The 23,854-nt window shown below is 42.3% G+C and overlaps 2 protein-coding genes across 5 annotated transcripts in view; one reads left to right on the forward strand and one right to left on the reverse strand.

Moving 5' to 3' along the window:
* EFL1 (elongation factor like GTPase 1) overlaps positions 1-23,854 on the reverse strand; it is a 342,928-nt gene that overhangs the window by 308,816 nt on the left and 10,258 nt on the right. The window contains exons 1-8 of one of the 4 annotated variants that reach the window (XM_056572135.1): positions 20,667-20,791; positions 19,872-19,972; positions 15,571-15,638; positions 15,403-15,487; positions 13,100-13,233; positions 7,612-7,749; positions 7,312-7,514; positions 2,245-2,368 (exon numbers count right to left, since the gene is read on the reverse strand). In XM_056572135.1, coding sequence (XP_056428110.1) covers positions 2,245-2,368; positions 7,312-7,514; positions 7,612-7,749; positions 13,100-13,233; positions 15,403-15,487; positions 15,571-15,638; positions 19,872-19,962 — 843 coding nt within the window. In that variant the 5' untranslated portion in view covers positions 19,963-19,972; positions 20,667-20,791. Of the gene's footprint in view, positions 1-2,244; positions 2,369-7,311; positions 7,515-7,611; positions 7,750-13,099; positions 13,234-13,495; positions 13,584-13,921; positions 14,139-15,402; positions 15,488-15,570; positions 15,639-19,871; positions 19,973-20,666; positions 20,792-23,854 lie in introns of those variants that run through there. The other 3 variants (XM_056572137.1, XM_056572138.1, XM_056572139.1) reach the window with 3 other exon arrangements.
* SAXO2 (stabilizer of axonemal microtubules 2) overlaps positions 20,767-23,854 on the forward strand; it is a 29,464-nt gene continuing 26,376 nt past the window's right edge. Inside the window, exon 1 of the mRNA XM_056572140.1 lies at positions 20,767-20,948. Coding sequence (XP_056428115.1) covers positions 20,911-20,948 — 38 coding nt within the window. The 5' untranslated portion in view covers positions 20,767-20,910. The remainder of the gene's footprint in view (positions 20,949-23,854) is intronic.

Raw genomic sequence — 23,854 nt, forward strand, 5'->3', positions numbered from 1 at the left:
TGAGGCTCAGTAGTGTGTGTGGCCTCCACGTGCCCGTATGACCTCCCTACAATGCCTGGGCATGCTCCTGATGAGGTGGCGGATGGTCTCCTGAGGGATGTCCTCCCAGACCTGGACTAAAGCATCCGCCAACACCTGGACAGTCTGTGGTACAACGTGGCGTTGGTGGATGAAGCGAGACATGATGTCCCAGATGTGCTCAGTCGGATTCAGGTCTGGGGGACGGACGGGCGGGCCAGTCCATAGCATCAATGCCTTCCTCTTGCAGGAACTGGTGGCACACTCCAGCCACATTGAGGTCTAGCATTGTCTTGCATTAGGAGGAACCCAGGGCCAACCGCACCAGCATATGGTCTCACAAGGGGTCTGCGGATCTCATCTCGGTACCTAATGGCAGTCAGGCTACCTCTGGCAAGCACATGGAGAGCTGTGCGGCCCCCCAAAGAAATGCCACCCCACACCATTACTGACCCACTGCCAAACCGGTCAGGCAGCAGAACATTCTCCACAGCGTCTCCAGACTCTCACGTCACGTCTCCTCTCACATGTACTCAGTAAGAACCTGCTTTCATCTGTGAAGAGCACAGGGTGCCAGTGGCGAATTTGCCAATCTTGGTGTTCCCTGGCAAATGCCAAACGTCCTGCACGGTGTTGGGCTGTAAGCACAACCCCCATCTGTAGACGTCAGGCACTCATGGAGTCTGTTTCTGACCATTTGAGTGAACACATGCACATTTGTGGCCTGCTGGAGATGATTTTACAGGGCTCTGGCAGCGCTCCTCCTGCACCTCCTTGCACAAAGGCGGAGGTAGCGGTACTACTTTTAGGTTGTCGCCCTCCTACGGCCTCTTCCACATCTCCTGATGTACTGGCCTGTCTCCTGGTAGCGCCATTATGCTCTGGACACTACGCTGACAGACACTGCAAACCTTCTTGCCCCAACTCGCATTGATGTGCCATCCTGGATGAGCTGCCCTATCTGAGCCACTTGTGTGGGTTGTAGACTCTGTCTCATGCTACCACTAGAGTGAAAGCACCGTCAGCATTCAAAAGTGACCAAAACATTAGCCAGGAAGCATTGGAAGTGAGAAATGGTCCGTGGTCACCATCTGCCGAACCCCTCCTTTATTAGGGGTGTCTTGCTAATTTCCTATATTCTCCACCTGTTGTCTGTCCCATTTGCACAACAGCATGTGAAATTGATTGTCAATCAGTGTTGCTTCCTGAGTGGACAGTGTGATTTCACAGAAGTGTGAATGACTTGGAGTTACATTGTGTTGTTTAAGTGTTTCCTTTATATTTTTGAGCAGTGTATTTTCTGTTAGAATATGCAAATGGAAACTAGAACTAAACTCTGGGGCATGTTTTGCATCAAAATAAAATTTTGTAAAAATTTCAATTGAACAAGTTATTTTCAATGGCAGAATGCCCCTTTAGGGTAGGGTCACGTGTCATATTTTGCTGCTGCGCATTTTTCTACCCACTGAAATCTATAGGTAGCAAAATACAAAGCTGATTTTGCTACCCATTAACATCAATGGTAGGAAAATACCTGTCCGCAAATACGCAGCAAAATACGATACGCATGACCCTACCCTCAAACGGGTATTACCAACCCACAAAAAAGTCATGCCCTATCCATATTATATATATATATATAATGTGTATGAAGCTGATTGTCAGGGGTAGTACTCCCTTCAAGCATATGAAATTAGGAAAATTATCCCCAGCAATGTTCGTAAAAATGAATGTCATGCTGGCCACACGCTGCTGCTTCATTAATTTAGAGAACATTCAGAGTCCCAGCAGTGGCCACCCACCTCCACTGACCAGCCAGTTTTCTCTATCTTGCGGGAAGGGGATATCTTTTATGATAAGAATATCCTTTTAAGTAATATGTTTACAGTGAGTTTTTTACATGGATTTTAATGCAGATTTTCAACCAAAACCTGCACGAAATCCATAATACATTGATTTCAGTGGAAATTTGAAATCTGTCTCAAAAATTTTAATGTCAATACATGATATGTATTTTCCCAATAAAAGTCAATATTTGTGGAATCTTTAGAAAAAGCTATCAAAAAAACAGCAAAACCACATAAAAAATGTGTTTATAAAAATCAAGTTTCCACATTAAATGTATTTGATTTTATTTTTTTTTACTAAGAAAAAAATATTACATTTTTGTGAATAAATTCATGTGAAGAGAAAAGCCAAACACACTGACCATGTGCCAAGTATTACCTGAGCCCCCTTCATTATCTTCTTGGCCTTGGAATTGAGATAATAGTCTCCCCAGAGGGTCTTTAGCAGCACAGCGGCCTTTATCCCAACTTTCTGACTGTACAGTGTGACGAAGTGATGAATTCTATGTACAAAAATATAAGAAAAGGCTATTTTTATAGTGTAAGTAACATGTATCACATTAGCAGGTTGTACATCACAATACTTTAGATATAAAAAGATACATATCTACTCTAAGCCTTTCATAAATAAAGTTGTTATATTGCCAAGTGCTAATGTAAAATATATATCAAAACCTACAATTCAGTAGAGAATGCTTTTAATTTAATGGGTTTGTACATTGTTTTCTTAGGCCTCGATCACATCAGCTTTGGAGAACGGTTCAAGGAGTTGCATTAAAGGAGTACTCCGCTGCTCAGCATTTGGAACAAACAGACTGACATCGTGAAGGGGCAGGGCTATGACGTCACAAGCTCCTGAGCAGCGGAGTACCCCTTTAAGTAAAAGGGGACACGAGCAGAGAAAAAAAATACTGCAAATGATTTTCATAACGCTCAAATCCTGCAAAACAATGAACACCAGACAGACCCCATTCAAAGTTGTGAATTGGACTGTTCAGCTCTGTTTTTATGGCATGGACAGAATCTGTGTTCACCATCTACATGCAGATTCTAATGTGAATTTTTGCAGATTTCACCCTTTGCAATGTAAAAGATGAAATCTACAGCAATTCGCTATTATATTTATATATATATATATATATACACACACAAACACACATATACATATACACACACACACACTAGCTGATTTCCCGGTTTTTCCTTCCTAATCCTCGTTGGGGAGGAAAATCAACAAAAGGAGGAAGCTTTTGACTTAATATCCCATCCTCATTTATTGTTGTCATATCCCGACCCCCTATCCCATCCTCAGATGGGACTGATTTGTGATGAAGATATTGTAAGCTAAAAATAGAAGGGGACATGGCTTTATGGGACTGGGCGTGATTTGAAAGCCAGTCCAATGCACAAAAAGGGTAGAGAATAAAGGGGGGCACTTAAACAGTGGGCATGTCTTTGTGAGATGGGGTGTGGCTTGCAAGCCGGACTGACACATTCACCAGGAGATGCAGAGCAGAGCTTGTGGACTAAGTCCCATATACTTGCATGGGACTTGAAACAAAAACCCATCTTTTATATAAGGGTGTAGGTAAGGTTAATTTAACTATCATATCTTTTTATTTGGGAAGTTATGTTGGAACTTAAATTTCCCATTGATTTGCATGGGACTTTAAACAAAAACCCCGACCCCGTCAAATGGGGGTGAGTAATGGTTAAATCACCTATCCTATGTTTGTTATTGACATATAAGTAACATGTGTGCCAAGTTTCATGTTAATATCTTTGTACGTTATTGTGGAACATACACACACGTGGAGTTTTATATATATATATATATATATATATATATAGATGACTTGCAGTGTTGAATTACATGCATTATTGTATTTACTATCCACACTATCCACCTGGTTGCCTGAGCTCCCTTTTTACTAGTTGCTGATTTTTGTAGTCCTCCATACAATGTGTTGGATATCTTTAACCCCTTAAGGACTCAGCCGATTCAGACAATTTTATTTTTACGTTTTCATTTTTTCCTCCTCGCCTTCAAAAAAATCATAACTCTCTTATATTTTCATCCACAGACTAATATGAGGGCTTGTTTTTTGCGCGACCAGTTGTCCGTTGTAATGCCATCACTCACTTTACCATAAAATGTATGGCGCAACCAAAAAAATACTATTTGTTTGGGGAAATTAAAAAGAAAACCGCCATTTAGCTAATTTTGGAAGGTTTCGTTTTCATGCCGTACAATTTACGGCAAAAATGACATGTGTTCTTTATTCTTTGGGTCAATACAATTAAAATGATACCCATGATAACATACTTTTCTATTACTGTTCCGCTTAAAAAAAAAAAAAAAAAAATCGCAAACTGTTTAACCAAATTAGTACGTTTAAAATCTCCCTATTTTGAAGACCTATAACTTTAATTTTTCCGTATAAACGGCGGTATGAGGGCTCATTTTTTGCGCCGTGATCTGTACTTTTTTATTGATACCATATTTGCTTATATAAAACTTTTAATACATTTTTTGTAACTTTTTTTGGAATAAAATTTCATAAAAAAAGCAAATATTTTTTTTTTACACGTTCACGCCGTTCACCGTACGGTATCATTAACATTTTATTTTAATAGTTGAGATAATTACGCACGCGGCGATACCAAATATGTATATAAAATTTAAATTATTTATTTTTTTAACACTTTTTTGGGGGTGAAATATGGAAAATGGGACAATGTACGTATTTATTGGGGGGTTTTTAATTTTTTTTTTTTACTTTTAATTTTACACTTTAATAGCAATCATTTGATTGCTAAAACTGTTCAGTGCTATGCATGGGACATAGCACAGATCAGTATTATTGGTCATCTTCTATTCTGGTCTGCTCAATCGCAGACCAGAGCAGAAGGCCCATAGAAGGCAGCGGAGGCAGGTGAGGGGACCTCCGTCTGCTGTTCTGGATGATCGGATCGCCGCGGCAGCACTGCGGCGATCCGATCATCCATTTTAGTGACTGCGATGCTGCAGATGCCATGATCTGTATTGATCACGGCATCTGAGGGGTTAATGGCGGACATCCACGCGATCCGCACGATCGCATGACGCGAGCATTGCTCTGATGCTCGCAATTATGCATAGGACGTAAATGTACGTCCTGGTGCGTTAAGTACAAGCTCACCAGGACATACATTTACGTCCTGCATCGTTAAGGGGTTAAAGGGGTACTCCCGTGGAAAACTTTTTTAAATCAACTGGTGCCAGAAAGTGAAACAGATTTGTAAATGACTTCTATTAATAAATCTTAATCCTTCCTTTACTTTTTAGGGGCTACAGAGGAAATAAAATAAAAAAGTTTTCCACAGGAGTACCCCTTTAACACCTTTTTTGTTTTTAATAAAGTATTGTTTTTAAGATATTTTGTTCTGCTGCAACTTTTTTCTCTTGGGTTTTGCATCCCAATATCTTTGTTTTCTAAACATTGTGCCTCCAGCTGTTGCAAAACTACCACTCCCAGCATGCCTGCACAGCCAAAGGCTGCCGTTTTGCAACAAGTGAAGGCACATTGTTTGGAAAACACTGCCATATGTTTGAGTTCAGAATCCTCCAGAACGATGGGGTCAGGTACTATTGTTCTGGTGACATGAAGAAGTCCCATAAATACCCATAGTAATCAGTCAAAAAACAGACTCTTACATTAGATAGAATACTACTGCTTTCATAATAAATAGAAAAACGATGACAGCAGCAAAACACCTGTTTTTATAGGAATATACAGATCATTTATAAATCAATGGACAGACATAAAAACGAACACTCAACTGTAAAATCACCTAAAATGAACCCATAGCGGCAGTTAGTGCAGAGTCACAGCTCCATCTAGTGCCCAAAATTGATTATTACCAACCTATGCAAGCCAGACACTACAGACACAATGGATTCTCTGATCTACATCTAGTGACTTTGAAAACATCTCTAACTGGCATCAACAAAGCTACTTGATTACAAAAACATAACCTACTAAACTAAAACATCCTACGTAACTTACCCTGTTAACCCTTTAAATCTTGCAGAAAACTAAAACAAAAAAAACTATACATCAGATAATCATTCCCTAAGGCAATATTTTCCCAACCTGTGGTCTTCAAGTGATGAAAAACTACAAATTCCATCATGCACCCACTACTTTGCCTTACACCACAACCAACAGTAAGGGAACTCCACAATGTCGCAATATTAGACTACATATAATAGTGTAAAGGGGTACTCTGCCCCTAGACATTTTCTCCCCTACCGCGATCTCCCTGCTGCACCGGCCACTCGTTTAGAGCATTGGGTGCAGTGCCGCAGGCTTGTGACATCACGGCCGCGCCCCGCTTGTGACATCACAATCAAGCCCCCCCAAAAGTCTACAGGAGGGGACGTGACAGCAGTCATGCCCCCACCCATAGACTTGCATTGAGGGGATATGGCCGTGACATCAGGAGCGGGGCGTGACCGTGAGGTCACGAGCCTCCGCCCTGCATCGTTAGTCATCCGGCACAGATCGAAGTTCGCTCCGTGCACCGGACGTCTGGGGTGCCGCAGCCGAGATCGCAGGTCACGGTTGCCACAGCTAAGATCATAAATCTTATCCCCTATCCTTTGGATAGGGGATAAAGATGTCTAGGGACAGAGTACCCCTTTAAGTATCAGCATTCCACATGTGACTGCTACCCCCTGAGCCATTTTATCCATCCTACTACATCACCTCCTGTATCACTTCATCTCATCTATAAATCACTTACATGGCCTGTGTTTTTCTGTCCAATTACACAGCTGGCTCAGGTGCAAGCGCCTGACAAATGACATCCTCCTGCTCAGCTCTTAGGGTGCAACGTCAGGGGTGTCACTCCTGATTTAGATATATGCTTTACAGTAATTCCCATAGACAAACAATAGACAAGTGCTGTCTCATTTACATGAATTGGAAACATTGCTGGGCATTCTCCGTAACCTTTCCAAAAATCAGTGACAGGTGACATGGGAAAAATCAGTGTTGTCTCATCTATATACTGTTGTCATATTTCACTGTAATTCACCAGCATACTCTTCCTTATCGCAAAGCTTCAGGAAGTCTCAGCTTAGTTTTAGGTTTAAGGGCCAGAATGAAAACAGCAATATTTGGGAAATTGTTTTAAAAATAGAATAGTAGTAAAATAAAATAAAATTTAATTAAATTAAAAAAATAAAATAAGGTTAACATGAAACGATTTAAAATAGGTACATTTCTGATGACATTTCCTTTAAACCGTCATTTTTGATGCTGTGGTCACTATTGATCATGACATCTAAGAGGCTGAGCTGATAGGATAAGGGTTATTCTCTGATTCTAGAGGTTGCAGCAGAGGCAGAAATCACAAGGATATTAAAATAATGTAAAAATAAAAAAATAAAACTGCTTACGTAAACCCCCAGCCATCTATGGCACTAGCGAACACCACATTGCCCTGATCTGGGGAGAAATACAGATGCGAATCATCTGTCTCTTCCAAGCCTGCACTCCAGTCATAGACCTGCTCTCCATCCATTGTCTCAGATGTGGTGTCTTTTTCAGCTCTCTCTTCCAGTACCTTGGAGGTAAAGAGACTCCCAGTCACAGCGTTCACCTGAAAGATGGCAACACAGATGGTAAGGAAGACATTTAGGAGAGCCTGCTGACAAATGACACACTTGTTTTACATAAGTACAGTACATTGCCGTTACCTGCTCCAGTATTTTCTGCAGATGTACATATGCTTCTTGGGCGGAAATCTTCAGCTCCACTATTAATCGATCGATTTTATTAATCACTAGAACTGGCCGGATATTCTCCAACCAGGCCTGACGTAAAACGGCTTGTGTCTGCAAAATGAGAAGACGATAAAAAACAATTCATAAAAATTAACTAACTTATAGGAGGCAACAGAGAAAGAGTCTTAATCGAACACACAGGGATGTGGAATTCCTATCGCCCGACGCCCGGGACAAGCAGTTCCGGGCACCGGGCAGGTGAATTTGTCCAGCCCTTAGCCCGGCTTCGGGCAAGCAGGGCCGGACCTGACAAGTCGCCCGAACATCTGCAGTCTGTATGGAGCGGGCTGCCGACTCCTGCCCGCTCCATACTCTGCAGCCTGTGTCCTCGGAAGCAGAGCAGGGGAGATGAGAAGCTGTGTATTTGTCTTCTCTCCCCTGCTCTGCAGACGTGCGGGGGGAGATAAGGGGGCGTGGCTTCTTGCTCCCCGTGCAGACCTGCGTCCTCTGCCTTCACTCTCCCCAGCTGTAGCTTCGGAGAGCTGAGGGGAGGAGGCCCGTCTGCACGGGGAGATGCTTGCGGCGCTCTGCAGTATGTATGGAGCGGGCTCGGGATTCCTGCCTGCTCCAAACTCTGCAGCCCCCGGCTGTTCTCAGTAGCCGGGGGCCGCCGCTAATAGCCAGCATGCGGCGATCGCAGCGGCTGGCTATTAACCATTTAGATCGCCGCTGTCAAAGCTGACAGTGGTGTCTAAAAGGGACATGTGAATGCTCCCTGGTGGGCTAGTGGGGTGGATCGCCCACCCGCAGAACTATCGCAGGGGGGGCGATCCACTATAGAGATAGCCGGAGGACTTACCTCTGCTTCCTCCTGTCCCGCTCTGTCATTGATAGAACCTGGCTGGACTAGGCTCTATCAATGGATCACAGAGCACACACATTAATAGAGTTCAATAGATCTCTATTCATCTGTCTGAGGAATCTAATGATTCCTCATATAAGTGTAATAAAGTGTTAAAAAAAAGTTTTAATAAAAGTTTGAAAAATTAAAAAATTTGAAAAAGTTCAGAATTAGTAAAACATGACGTAAACGATACAAATCTGGTATCACTGTAATTAGGCGGCCTAAAGTATAAAACTAACATGTTATCTCAACCACAAGGTAAATGGCGTAGAAAAGAAAACCACCAAATCTGCTAAATTATCTTTTACTATTTCAATTTCACTGCCCTAAATATATATATATATTTTATTTTATTTTTGGTTCAGAGAATATGTTATTAAAAAATTAAAAGGTGTCATTATAGTAGGTAGTTATGGCTATTATAGGGCGAGGAGGAAAAAATTAGAGCATAAAAGCGAAAATTGGCCAGACAAGTGGATCGTCATGAGGGACAAGTAGATTTTGCTCCATTTTAGTCCCGTGGACAAGTAGTTTTTTTATAAAGTTTCCACACCCCTGAACCCATACATTAAACAATAAAACCATAAATCAAAATTAAGCCAAAATAACAATTTAAAACACTAATGTGTGTGTATTTAACTTTTTTCTAAATATACATGTAAATATATACTTCATCTTCATACTTTACTTTTAAATAGATTAATAGAGATATATTATTTCTTATTTGATTGTTTATTTCATTTTTTTAGCATCAAGAGTTCAGATAACTCATTCTCACTAACATTGTTGTAAACCACCTCAATGGACTACCCATAGCTACAACTCAAGCCTTGATTACTATGGATACAATGTTTCCCCTGGACTGTTTGTTTAGACCTTTTTTTGCTTCTGTCTGTCCACTACCACCAAGAACACTGTCCTGGCTGAGATTACAGTTCCAAGTTGCAGCATTTCAAAGTACAGGTATGGCTCCATTACACCCAGTGTGTATATATTTTATATTTACCAAATGTCATGTTTAGCATTTTAGTATATTAAAGTTTTTTTTTTTCTTGTTTTTTTTTTTTTTTTTTTTTACTCATTGGCCCGCATTTACTTTGTGCCAAAATGATGGAGCTTTGAATGAGCAACATATTATATTTGCACCAAAAAAATAAATAAATAGACTTTCGATGTCTCACAGAGACATGTCAGTTTTAATCAGTTGGGGGGTTTCAGTGCCAATACCCCCACCAATTGTAAGAACAACAGGGGGAGAAGCACGAGGTTATGCTCTTCACTCATATATTGATCTCCAACTAGGAGTCTAGTTCTAATGGAAGTCCAGTTTAATTGCTGCCTGTATGTACTAGACAGCAAGTGAACAGTTCTTGTAGACAATTGGAGATTTATCAAAACATTCCTTTGTTTTTGGCCTCTGCCACAATCTTCGTCTACAAAAGGTTTTAATAAATCTCCCCAAATGTGTTGGAAAAATGAAAATGTTCAAGCGTAAGGATCTGAATGACTTTGTGAAGGGTCAATCTGTGATGATCAGTCAGGGCTTCCCAAAAATAGCAGGTCTTGTGACATTCTCATATTACATACCGATACATTGTTGCAGATTTAGCACACCGTTTCATGGCAACAGAATTTCACTAATTGCAGTGTACCATTTCTGCAAGATAATGCACCATGCTACACTTGGCCGATTTAAATAAAAAAATAAAAAATCATATGGGGCTGTATGAGAGCGAATTTTTTGCACTGTGATCTGTAGTTATTGGTGCAATTTTTGTTTAGACTTTTTGATCGCATTTTATTCATTTTTTTCTGATATATGACAAGATCAATAATCTACAGTTCCAGACTTTAGTATTTTTTTTTCAGTCTATGCCGTTTACCATGCACATTTTTAACATTATATTTTAATAGTTCAGACATTTCTGCATGCAGTTATACCAAATTTGTTTTTTTTGGTTTACATTATTTTTATTTGGAAAATGGGGGTGATTCAAGTCGTATTAGGGTAGGCGCCTATTCACATTGATCACTGTTATTGGCACTGCTTCGCCAGCCTGCTAAAGCAGAATAAAGATTAAACAGTACGGAGGAAGGTAAGTCAGCTGATTAGGATCCTGTGAACGCGCTGCAGAGGTCCTAATGAGCCCCCTAAAGGACTGGTGAAAGGCATGGTGCAATCTACTTTGATCATTGGATCTAAAGGGTTAATGCCAGATACTGGCATGTTAGCCAATGTCCGCAATTACCATTGAGTCCTGGCTGCTGTTAGCAGTTATTACTCATAGACTTTGAAACAAGCTCACTTCAACGTCCCGTAGCAGGCTGGTATTGTTGTCTCACCCTCCAGTGCCGTTTTCTTCCTGTTTTTTTTTACTTGACATGTCACATTGCTGCTCAGCTAATCACTGGCTGCAGTGATGTCCCCCCTTGGCAGGTGATAGACTGAGCAGCAGTGTGATGTATTGGCACTGGGCACCAGGAAAAACACCAGGGCTAGGGCTCAATGTATCACACTGCCGCACAGCCTATGACTGGCCGAGGTAGGACTGTGGACAGTGATTAGCTGAGTGGCAGTGTGAGGTGTTGGCCCCAAAAGCAGGAAAAAGACTAAACAAGAAGACAGGAGAGCGATTCCAGCAGCATCAGAGGAGTGGCGGAAAGTTAGTTAAGGTTTATTTATTTTTATATTTTTTTTAATGCGGCAGCCCAGGCATAATGGGAGAATAAAAGAGTAACCATTAAATAAGGCTCAGTTAATATCTTATCTAAGCCTTCCATCAGAAGTATACATCAGGCTCTAAGGCAGTGTTTCCCAACCAGGGTGCCTCCAGGTGTTTCAAAACTAAAACTCCTAGCATGCCTGGACAGCCTTTGGCTGTCCAGGCATGCTGGGAGTTGTAGTTTTGCAACATCTGGAGGCACTCTGGTTGGGAAACACTACTGTAATGTATGCCACTATATAGCAATATACACTGCTCAAAAAAATGAAGGGAACACTAAGATAACACATTCTAGATCTGAATGAATGAACTAATCGTAGGAAATACTTTTGTCTTTACATAGTTGAATATGCTGACAACAAAATCACACAAAAATTATCAATGGAAATCAAATTTATCGACCCATAGAGGTCTGGATATGGAGTCACACTCAAAATCAAAGTGGAAAACCACACTACAGGCTGATCCAACTTTGATGTAATGTCCTTAAAACAAGTCAAAATGAGGCTCAGTAGTGTGTGTGGCCTCCACATGCCCGTATGACCTCCCTACAATGCCTGGGCATGCTCCTGATGAGGTGTTGAATGGCTCCTGAGGGATGTCCTCCCAGACCTGGACTAAAGCATCTGCCAACTCCTGGACAGTCAGTGGTGCAACGTGGCGTTGGTGGATGGAGCGAGACATGATGTCCCAGATGTGCTCAGTCGGATTCAGGTCTGGGGAACGGGCGGGCCAGTCCATAGCATCAATGCCTTCCTCTTGCAGGAACTGCTGACACACTCCAGCCACATGAGGTCTAGCATTGTCTCTCATTAGGAGGAACCCAGGGCCAACCGCACCAGCATATGGTCTCACAAGGGGTCTGAGGATCTCATCTCTGTTCCAAATGGCAGTCAGGCTACCTCTGGCAAGTACATGGAGGGCTGGGTGGCCCCCCAAAGAAATGCCACCCTACACTATTACTGACCCACCACCAAACCGATCATGCTGGAGGATGTTACAGGCAGCAGAACGTTCTCCACAGCATCTCTAGACTCTGTCACGTTTGTGACATGTGCTCAGTGTGAACCAGCTTTCATCTGTGAAGAACACAGGGCACCAGTGGCGAATTTGCCAATCTTTGTGTTCTCTGGCAAATGGCAAACATCCTGCACGGTGTTGGGCTGTAAGCACAACCCCACCTGTGGATGTCGGGCCCTCATACCACCCTTATGGAGTCCATTTGAGTGGACACATGCACATTTGTGGCCTGCTGGAGGTCATTTTGCAGGGCTCTGGCAGTGCTCCTCCTGCATCTCCTTGCACAGGCGGAGGTAGCAGTCCTGCTGCTGGGTTGTTGCCCTCCTACAGCCGCCTCCTCGTCTCCTGATGTACTGGCCTGTCTCCTGGTAGCGCCTCCATGCTCTGGACACTACGCTGACAGACACAGCAAACCTTTTTGCCACAGCTCACTCTGATGTGCCATCCTGGAAGAGCTGCTCTACCTGAGCCACTTGTGTGGGTTGTAGACTCCATCTCATGTTACCACTAGAGTGAATGCGCCGCCAGCATTCAAAGGGGCCAAAACATCAGCCACAAAGCATAGAAACTGAGAAGTGGTCTGTGGTCACCAACTGAAGAACCACTCCTTTATTGGGAGTGTCTTGCTAATTGCCTATAATTTCCACCTGTTGTCTGTTCCATTTGCACAACAGCATGTGAAATTGATTGTCAATCAGTGTTGCTTCCTGAGTGGACAGTGTGATTTCACAGAAGTGTGATTGACTTGGAGTTACATTGTGTTGTTTAAGTGTTCCCTTTATTTTTTTGAGCAATGTATTAAGTCAGTATTTACCTGAGGACAGACACCTTCTACAGCATCGACCACAATAATCGCTCCATCACAGAGTCGCACAGCTGTTGAAACCTCAGAGGAGAAATCAACATGACCCGGGGAATCTATGAGGTTGACTAGATACTCTTCATTCCCTGAAAATATAAGATCAATATTTAAAACAACTCATTTCCAAAAAGCCTGGCTGAAAAACATGTACGAACATGATGAAGCTAGTGACATGGAAACAGTGGGGGGGGGGGTATCAAAACCTGTGAAGAGAAAGTGTGGTGCAGTTGCCCGTAGCAACCAATTAGAGGCAATGTAGATTGGTTGCTATGGGCAACTGCACCACTTTTCCTCTACACTGGCTTTGATAAATCTTCTTCAGTATTTGTAAAGCTGAAAAAAAATGACCTATATCTATCCAGCTCAGTATGAGATCCTGCAATGTTGATCCAGAGGAAGACAAGAAAACATTGGACAGCATCCCATTTTCTTATATTAGTCAAAAATGCTCCAAATCTGGCATTGATAATAAATCCCTAGATCAACATCATATCCGCAAAAACCTAGTGACCATAATATTACACTCACAGGGGGAGATTTATCAAAACCTGTCCAGAGGGAAAGTTGCCCATAGCAACCAATCAGATCACTTCTTTCATTTTGCAGAGGACTTGTTAAAAATGAAAGAAGCGATCTGATTGGTTGCTATGGGCAACTCAGCAACTTTTCTCTGGACAGGTTTTGATAAATCTCCCCCACAGAGTCTATCCAGGCCCTATTTGGACTCTTGAGCGAGTTTACCATGACAGAGTTCAATAGTCTTACTGCTCTTACAGCAAAGAATCCCCCTCTTTATTGGTAAATAAACCTTCTTTCCTCTTAAAGCAGTGACTGTATCCTTGTTATAAACAGGTTGAGAGATCTTTGTATTGGTCTTTGATATACTCCACAATAGGAGTTCCCCCGACTCCTTGTTCATCTTAAAAGACAGCCATCTAATGTTGCAGTCAGAGGGAAAATTAAATCTTCCACGCCGCACCCAGTTAGCATCAGCCCCCGAAGTGTGTTCTGATTACTGGCGATCACAGGGACGGAGCATAGTGACGTCACGGCTCCGCCCCCTCAATACAAGCATATGGGGGGGGGGGGGGGCGTGACGCCCCCTCCGTAAGCTTGCATTGAGGGGGCGGAGCATGACGTCACACGGGGGTGGAGCCGTGACATCACTATGCTCCGTCCCTGTGATCGCTAGTAATCAGACCCGGAGCGAGCACGCTCCGGGGGCTGATGCTAACAGGGTGCGGGATGGAAGATCACGGGGGTCCCCAGCGGTCAGGCATCTTATCCCCTATCCTTTGGATAGGGGATAAGATGTCTTTCGGCGCCGGAGTACCCCTTTAATGTAGAAGTGGCCATGCACAAAGGTCTCTCCATCCACATCTAAAGACATGTTTGGTTGTTTCTGTGTCTTCATAAGAAGTTAAAGGAGTTCTCCAACTGAAATCTTTTATCCCCCGCTGTGCCCAGGCTGTAAAACTATACATAATAAACTTTCACTTACCTGCCTACGATCCCCTGTTCCTTTATCGCCGCCCGTGCTCCGGTCCCTGTCAGCTTCCTCTTCCTTCGGGTCAGTGACTTCACTCTGCGCTCAGCCTATCAGCGGCCGTGACGGGACATTGCTGTGGCCGCTGATAGGCTGAGCGCAGAGTGAAGTCACCGACCCGCAGGTAGTGCAAGAGACCGGGACCGGAGAACGGGACGGCGATATCGGAACAACGGGGGATCATAGGCAGGTAAGTGAAAGTTTATTATGTATAGTTTTACAGCCCGGACACAGCGGGGGTTAAAAGTTTTAGCTTAGAGAACTCCTTTAAAAGGAGGGAGCCTCACACATGTGCCACCATCTTTCTATTCATTCAGACATAGCAAGCAGCAGCCACCTCACTGGGCAGGATGGGGGTTGGTGGACCATTGTTCCTAAAATAGAAATACCTGGGTTATGTATAGCAATTGAACCTATTGGGTGGGCTCCATAAGTTAAGTGCATCATCTATACTGCCTAAATGGAGTATTTCTATAAGGGGGTTGTAATCCAGAGAAACCTGACAGAGAACAGGGGTACATAGGATTTTGTGTGTGGGGGGGGGGAGGGGTGCCTTCGGATGTCACTTGTCAGACAATAAATAATGTAGCATAGAGCAATCTTTCCTTCCATAGAGCTGTACACAATAAAAGAAGAGAAAACAAAGTGGACATTGGCACAGAGTTCTACAGAGAAGAATGGACACTATATACAGGACAGACACCAGTACCATCTTTATACTGCAGGGATATAGCGCTGGATTTCATGGTGATTCCTCGTACTTGCTCATCTTCTCGACTATCCATATAACGCAACTGTAATGGTAATCAGAAGTTACAACGGGCAGGACAAAAAAAGATTTGATCTCTTAAAAATAATAAAAGAGAATAAATGTTACCTTCCCTGCTAATCTATTCGAGATGATCCCATTGCTGGATATAAGACAGTCTGCTAAAGTAGTTTTCCCTATGGATAAAAAAATAAAAAGTTAAAATAGCATATTAATAGCATGACTTCTAAGGCGGAATTCACACTGGCATTAGTGGCTGCACCAAGCTCTGATGTAACAACATATCTGCCAAGTTTTGAGCTTATTTTACTGTTCTATTGAGTTCAGGAGGTGAATGTTAAAGTAAAATGGTCATCCTATTCCCCGGCAATAGCGCTCACGTGACCAGCGACAATGAATATTCAAATTCCAGCGCCCAAATTCACGGAAGATGTAAGCAGATCTCCAGTCTGCAGCTATGTATAGCATTCAGTAACCTCTCATCAGTCTCCTGTCCACCCACACTATAACCCCGTGAATTGGGTTTAGTGTGGGTGAACAGGATTACCCTTTTCCTTTAATCCTTTTGCCTTTGATGTATTCTAGACCTTATTTTTCAGTATAACGTATCTGATTTTACTTGTTATGACACATAAGGCCATTTCTTTTCACTGTTGTGTTACTAAGCAACAATGGGCCTATATGGAGAAAGTAAAAATTAAATGTTTTTACATTCAATTCCATTTTTTAATTAAGGTAAAATAATAACCCTGAAATAAAAAAAATTTCTACTGTAACAATAAGTTGGATATTTTGATAATGTACCTGCCCTAGATGAGGTTATGTTAAGGTAATGCAATCAAAGAAGAGAAACAGAGGGAGCACTCGCTGCGCAGGGATGACATCAAGTGGTAACTTTATTCTTAAGTTTCAGTGCGGTGTGTGCGCATCATGGAGCGGGACGCCAGGAGCTCTCGAACATGGACGGTGAACAGCTGCTTCCCGCGCCATGATGCGCACACACCGCACTGAAACTTAAGAATAAAGTTACCACTTGATGTCATCCCTGCGCAGTGAGTGCTCCCTCGGTTTCTCTTCTTTGATTGCATTGCATGAACTGTTTCTTCACGGGAAGATTTTCACATAGTGGGTCCGTAACTGTCTCCTGCTGCTGTTGGAATAGTGAAGCCGAGATATCTGTGTCGAGAGCGGAAGTTGCCGATCCCTGTTTCTCCCAGCTTGCCTTATGTTAAGGTAGGCTTTGTGTATGAATGCAGGGTATTTTTTTTATTATTACTAAATTAGGAGCTGCCATAGTGTCACCAGTAACAGGGGAAAACAGCGCTGACAAGCAACAACTGTCACTGTCAGGGACATGCAGCTTCAATCCAGCAGTAAGTTGGTGTGATCATTCGGTCGACAATCATGTGATCCCTGGAACCTATGCACACATAGGAGGGCATTTACAAAGAGTGGTGTGAATTCTTAACCGTTTTGGAGCACAAAAGTTCCGGACTTGTGCCAAATTTATCAAACGGCGAACAGACTTTTATAAATTTCGCTGATGCAACTTCTAAAAAAGTCGCAGATTTTGAGCGGACGTGCGGCTTTTGTGTGAAAAGTCGCATAAACCCTGACTCAAAAGTCACACAGAAGAGGACAGGGCTGAAGTGACCTGAGAAACCGTCTATTTCTGGGATTGTGCGACAATTTTGCGACATTCTGCAAAAAGACGCACTTAGTAAATCAGGGACCACTGCTCTAAATGGGTAAAAATCATGGAAACGTTTCTAAATCAATTGTCACAAAAAGTTGCCCATGTGGTATTTTGTGCAACAGAGAAAAAAGCTGTTTAACCCCTTAAGGACTCAGCCCATTTTGGCCTTAAGGACTCGGACAATTTAATTTTTACGTTTTCATTTTTTCCTCCTCGCCTTCTAAAAATCATAACTCTTTTATATTTTCATCCACAGACTAGTATGAGGGCTTGTTTTTTGCCCGACCAGTTGTCCTTTGTAATGACATAACTCATTATATCATAAAATATATAGCGCAACCAAAACACACTTTTTGTGGGAAAATTAAAAAGAAAAACGCAATTTTGCTAATTTTGGAAGGTTTCGTTTTCACGTCGTACAATTTACGGTAAAAATGACATGTGTTCTTTATTCTGAGGGTCAATACGATTAAAATGATACCCATTATTACATACTTTTCTATTATTGTTGCGCTTAAAAAAAATCACTAACTTTTTAACCAAATTAGTACGTTTATAATCCCTTTATTTTAATGACCTCTAACTTTTTTATTTTTCCGTATAAGCGGCGGTATGAGGGCTAATTTTTTGTGCCAAAATACATTTTTTACAATTTTTATTTTTTATAAAATGTATAAAAAAAGTAGCAATTTTGGACTTTTTTTTTTACGTTCACGCCGTTCACCGTACGGGATCATTAACATTTTATTGTAATAGTTCGGACATTTACGCACGCGGCGATACCAAATATGTCTATTAAATTTATTGTTTACGCTTTTTGGGGGTAAAATAGGAAAAAACAGACGTTTTACTTTTTTATTGGGGGGAGGGGATTTTTCACTTTTTTTTACTTTTACTTTTACATTTTTTAACATTTTTTTTTTTACACTTGAATAGTCCCCATAGGGGACTATTCATAGCAATACCATGATTGCTAATACAGTGACCCCTCGACTTATGATGGCCTCGACATATGATCATTTCAACATATGATGGCCTCTCAGAGCCCATCGTATGTTGAAGGCAGCCTCGACATATGATGCTGCTGTGTGTCGGGGCCATCGTACAAACAGCTATCTGACAGCGCTGACAACTTCAGCATCTGACAGATAGTTGTTTAATGTGCCCCGTTTGCCCCGTTCTGCCTCCTGTTACTCACATGCTGTCCTGCTAACTCATACAGGCTTCCACTGTGAGCTCCGTGTAAGCCCCCCCCCCCAGTGCAGCCATAGCCAATAGCCTGCAGCATCTTGCTGCAGGCATCCAATGAGCTGCTGGCTGCCCTCCCCTTCCTTTCCTATAGAGCTGTAGTCGGCAGGATCATAATGGAGGACATTCTGTCCCCCCTGAAGGTATTTAAAGAACTGTACAGTACTGTATGCAATGTCACACATCACATACAATACATATACACACTATACACCCCATACATCAATGTTTCCCTATCAGTGTGCCTCCAGCTGTTGCAAAACTATAACTCCTTGCATGCCCATACAGTCAATGGCTGTACATGCATGCTGGGAGTTGTAGTTGTGCAACGGCTGAAGGCACCCTGGTTTGTTAAACACTCCCCATACACACCACATACAATGGTCATCCCAGAACAAATTGGCAGTTTCCCATAGAGATATGTATTCAACATACAATGGTTCCAAGGCCCCAGAACCAATTACCATTTTTACATAGACATATGTACTCGACATATGATGGTTTCAACATATGATGGTTCTCCTGGAACCAATTAATATCATATGTTGAGGGACCACTGTACTGATCTGTTCTATGTATAGGACATAGAACAGATCAGTGTTATCGGTCATCTTATGCTCTGGTCTGCTCGATCTCAGAGCAGGAGACACCGGGAGCCGGAAGGAGGAAGGTGAGGGGACCTCCGTGTGGCGTTCTGAATGATCGGATCCCCGCAGCAGCGCTGCGGGCGATCCAATCATTCATTGAAATTGCGCACTGCCGCAGATGCCGGGATCTGTATTGATCCCGGCACCTGAGGGGTTAATGGCGGATGCCGCGAGATCGCGGCCGTCGGCCATTGCCGGCGGGTCCCTGGCTGCGATCAGCAGCCGGGATCAGCCGCGCATGACACGGGCATCGCTTCGATGCCCGCCGTTATGCACAGGACGTAAATGTACGTCCTGGTGTGTTAAGTACCACCGCACCAGGACATACATTTACGTCCTGCGTCCTTAAGGGGTTAAAAAGCTTTCTAACTATCTTGATAAATCCTCCCTATAGTGCTAAACAAATACTTGTAAAGAGCAAACGGGGAGGCAGAGACAGTACCCTCCTATTTCTCCCCTTCCTTGTGGTGGTCTCTGCCTGCCAGACCCAAGGCTGCACCCTATACAGCTGTTATTCTACAACCCAGTAAAAATACAGTATCAGGTCACAACGGACTGCTAGAAAACGGTCATCAGTAAAGGGAACCTGTCACTGCTAGATGCATGCTGCCTGAACCATGGGCAGCATGAAAGACTGACAGATCCCTACCACATCCATCTATGAAGAACAATGAACAGCTGTGCCACTTCAGAGGAATGAGAGTTTTAATATACGGTTTTTCTCCTCCTAAGTGTAAACTATCCCACTGAAAACAGTGGGACAGGGATAGTGCGAACATGAATGATGACCAGAGGCATCATATGGAAGTGTCACTTACCATGATCCACATGGGCCAGTATACAAATATTGCGGATGTTGGCGGCCTTCTTCTGTAGGGCAACTATCTTCTCCAAGATCGCCAGCCCCATGTTGTCTCACCTAAGCACCAGAAGACACAGTCAGCGAACAGAACAGAATCATGTGACCTACCGCTTATATTAACCCTTCATATCCCCCGCAGCAGCCCATAGCAATTGTTTGACTTTTCCAAAACAACATTTTAGTTACTTTTTCAGATACTTTAGAGGGGGGGATTTATCAAAACCTGTGCAGAGGAAGAGTGGCGCAGTTGCCCATAGCAACCAGATTGCTTCTTTTATTTTAAGAGGCTTGGGAAAAATGAAAGAAGCAATCTGATTGGTTGCTATGGGCAACTGCACCACTCTTCCCCTAGATCAGTGGTCTTCAACCTGCTGAACTCCAGATGTTGCAAAACTACAACTCCCAGCATGCCCAGACAGCCGTTGGCTGTCCGGGCATGCTGGGAGTTGTAGTTTTGCAACATCTGGAGGTCTGCAGGTTGCAGACCACTGCCCTAGATGTTATGTGGTTGAATACAGAGACAATAGCAGTCAGTCAGAGGCGCAGTCACACCTGCCTCTCTGGGCCCTGACCCGCACCTCTCCCTGTCCTGACATGCTGGGCTGGCCCTGGAGGAGGATAGGTTTAGAAGCCTGCACTGACTTATGTGAAAGTTTACATTGTCCAGTGCATAGGGCGTCCGTACTGAACTGAGAATCTGACGGCCCGATGGTTTATCATAGGACAGTGCACAGATAATACAGACACTCACCGGCACACACTCACTGACAACAACACCGCTCCAGCATGTGCAGCACATACCCGGAAGTCACTCCGTACTGCGCATGCTCTGGATCTCTTTGCGTGTGACGTCAGGGCGCAGCACCCGCGCTGTTGACAGGACGCTCAGCTGTTACTAAGTGACCGCCCGCTTGCTTAGTTACCCAGCTCCCACACCGAGAGTCGTGACTGCAGCAGCTCTGTGACCCGCTCCGAGTGCCCGCAGCCCCGGCGACATGACGCGCAAGTGTATCTGCGAGATATGTACCTGCGGGTAGGAGACCCCGGGGGGGGGAGGAGGGGGCATTGCCCACCTGGGTGTAAACAAAAAGTCTGCATCTCTGTCTATATATATCATCTATTTATTATCTGGCTGTCTACTACATCTATCATTTCTAAGCATATATCAACTCTACATATCTGTCATATATATATATATATATATATATATATATATATACTGTATTTGTATTTATTTATTTATCAATCATCTATCTATATTATCTATATACTGTATATATCATTTCTAATCATATATCAACTATTTTACTCTATTTTATCTATCTAAATACAGAAACAAAATACCTATTTTTTTTGTATCTATCTATCTATCTTTCTGTCTATCCATCTATCAGTGTTTCCCAACCAGGGTGCCTCTGGTCTTTCCAGGCATGCTGGGAGTTGTAGTTTTGCAACAACTTGGGGCACCCTGGTTTGGAAACACTAATATCTATCTATCTGTCTATTTATCTATCTGTCTATCATCTATCTATCTGTCTCTATATCTATCTGTCTATTTATCTCATATCTATCTATTTATCTGTCTATCTATCTATCTATCTATCTATATGTCTATCTATCTGTCTATTTATCTATATGTCTCTATATCTATCTGTCTATTTATCTCATATCTATTTATCTATCTGTCTATTTATCTATCCATCTGTCTCTCTATCTATCTATTTATCTATCTGTCTCTCTATCTATCTATCTATCTATTTATCTATCTGTCTTTCTATCTATCTATCTGTCTCTCTATCTATCTGTCTATTTATCTATCCATCTGTCTCTCTATCTATCTATTTATCTATCTGTCTCTCTATCTATCTGTCTATTTATCTATATATCTGTCTCTCTAGCTATCTATCTGTCTCTCTCTCTATCTATCTGTCTATTTATCTATCTGTTTTTCTGTCTGTCTGCCTATCTATCATTTATCTATATAATCTATTTTCTAGTATCCCTTCTATCTCATATATCAATCATTATCACTAATCATTTATCCTGTATTATCTATCTGTCATTTATTATATATCTTTTAATATTCTAATATAAATATCTGTGTGTAACGATAAATCTTTAGAAGACCTCTATAGCGTATGTGTAGAAATGTAATCCTAAGCCACAGATGGGTAATACAGATTTCAAAACAAGCAAAAAGAAAAATAGCCAGCACAACAACCTAATACACGGGTGCACGCTGCTGTGGCAAATACAGAGTATACAAAAAAAAGAGGATTGCAGCAGCTCACATTGGTCAAAAAATTGAGGCGCTTAGCGCACCGTGGTGGATGGGGGACACGTTTTGGTCAAAAAATGCGCTAAGAGCCTAAATTTTTTGACCAATGTGCTGCTGCAATTCTCTTTTCTTGTAAAACATATTTCTCCAACTCCTCCTCAAGGTGGTAACTATTCTGTAGGTTCTATATTTCCTGGGAAAATTTAGGAGACGACCATGATGTCTGTAGTGACCTAACGGGTCATCTTTTCATGTCATACTGAATGTGAATTATATGCAGAGATATATTTATATTTTGTCAGAAATGTCCAGTGTCATTCATTGCTATGGCAAGACCAATATCTTATTCTTTATTTTATTTTTTTGTTTATTTTGTATATTCTATATAGCAGACAATCAGATTGTGTAGAAATATTTGTCTTTTTCCGTCTTTTTATACATCTCAATCTGCATAGAACAGTATATTACGTGTATGAGAAAGAGATGTATAGAAACAGCTGCAAAGGAAAACTGGAGCAGGAACTATAGTAATAACCAGATAACAGACCCAGTGTTGGTTGCTATAGACAACTACTCCAGTATGATCGTAACACACCAATACCAAAGGTACTGTGCACCAGTATGATAGTAACACACCAATACCAAAGGTACTGTGCACCAGTATGATAGTAACACACCAATACCAAAGGTACTGTGCACCAGTATGATAGTAACACACCAATACCAAGGGTACTGTGCACCAGTATGATAGTAACACACCAATACCAAAGGTACTGTGAACCAGTATGATAGTAACACACCAATACCAAAGGTACTGTGCACCAGTATGATAGTAACACACCAATACCAAAGGTACTGTGCACCAGTATGATAGTAACACACCAATACCAAAGGTACTGTGCACCAGTATGATCGTAACACACCAATACCAAAGGTACTGTGCACCAGTATGATAGTAACACACCTATACCAAAGGTACTGTGCACCAGTATGATAGTAACACACCAATACCAAAGGTACTGTGCACCAGTATGATAGTAACACACCAATACCAAAGGTACTGTGCACCAGTATGATCGTAACACACCAATACCAAAGGTACTGTGCACCAGTATGATAGTAACACACCTATACCAAAGGTACTGTGCACCAGTATGATAGTAACACACCTATACCAAAGGTACTGTGCACCAGTATGATAGTAACACACCAATACCAAAGGTACTGTGCACCAGTATGATAGTAACACACCAATACCAAAGGTACTGTGCACCAGTATGATCGTAACACACCAATACCAAAGGTACTGTGCACCAGTATGATCGTAACACACCAATACCAAAGGTACTGTGCACCAGTATGATAGTAACACACCAATACCAAAGGTACTGTGCACCAGTATGATAGTAACACACCAATACCAAAGGTACTGTGCACCAGTATGATAGTAACACACCAATACCAAAGGTACTGTGCACAAGTATGATAGTAACACACCAATACCAAAGGTACTGTGCACCAGTATGATAGTAACGCACCAATACCAAAGGTACTGTGCACCAGTATGATAGTAACACACCAGTACCAAAGGTACTGTGCACCAGTATGATAGTAACACACCAGTACCAAAGGTACTGTGCACCAGTATGATAGTAACACAC

This window comes from Hyla sarda, chromosome 4 (genome assembly GCF_029499605.1).
Source record: "Hyla sarda isolate aHylSar1 chromosome 4, aHylSar1.hap1, whole genome shotgun sequence".
NCBI classification, from domain to species: Eukaryota; Metazoa; Chordata; class Amphibia; order Anura; family Hylidae; genus Hyla; species Hyla sarda.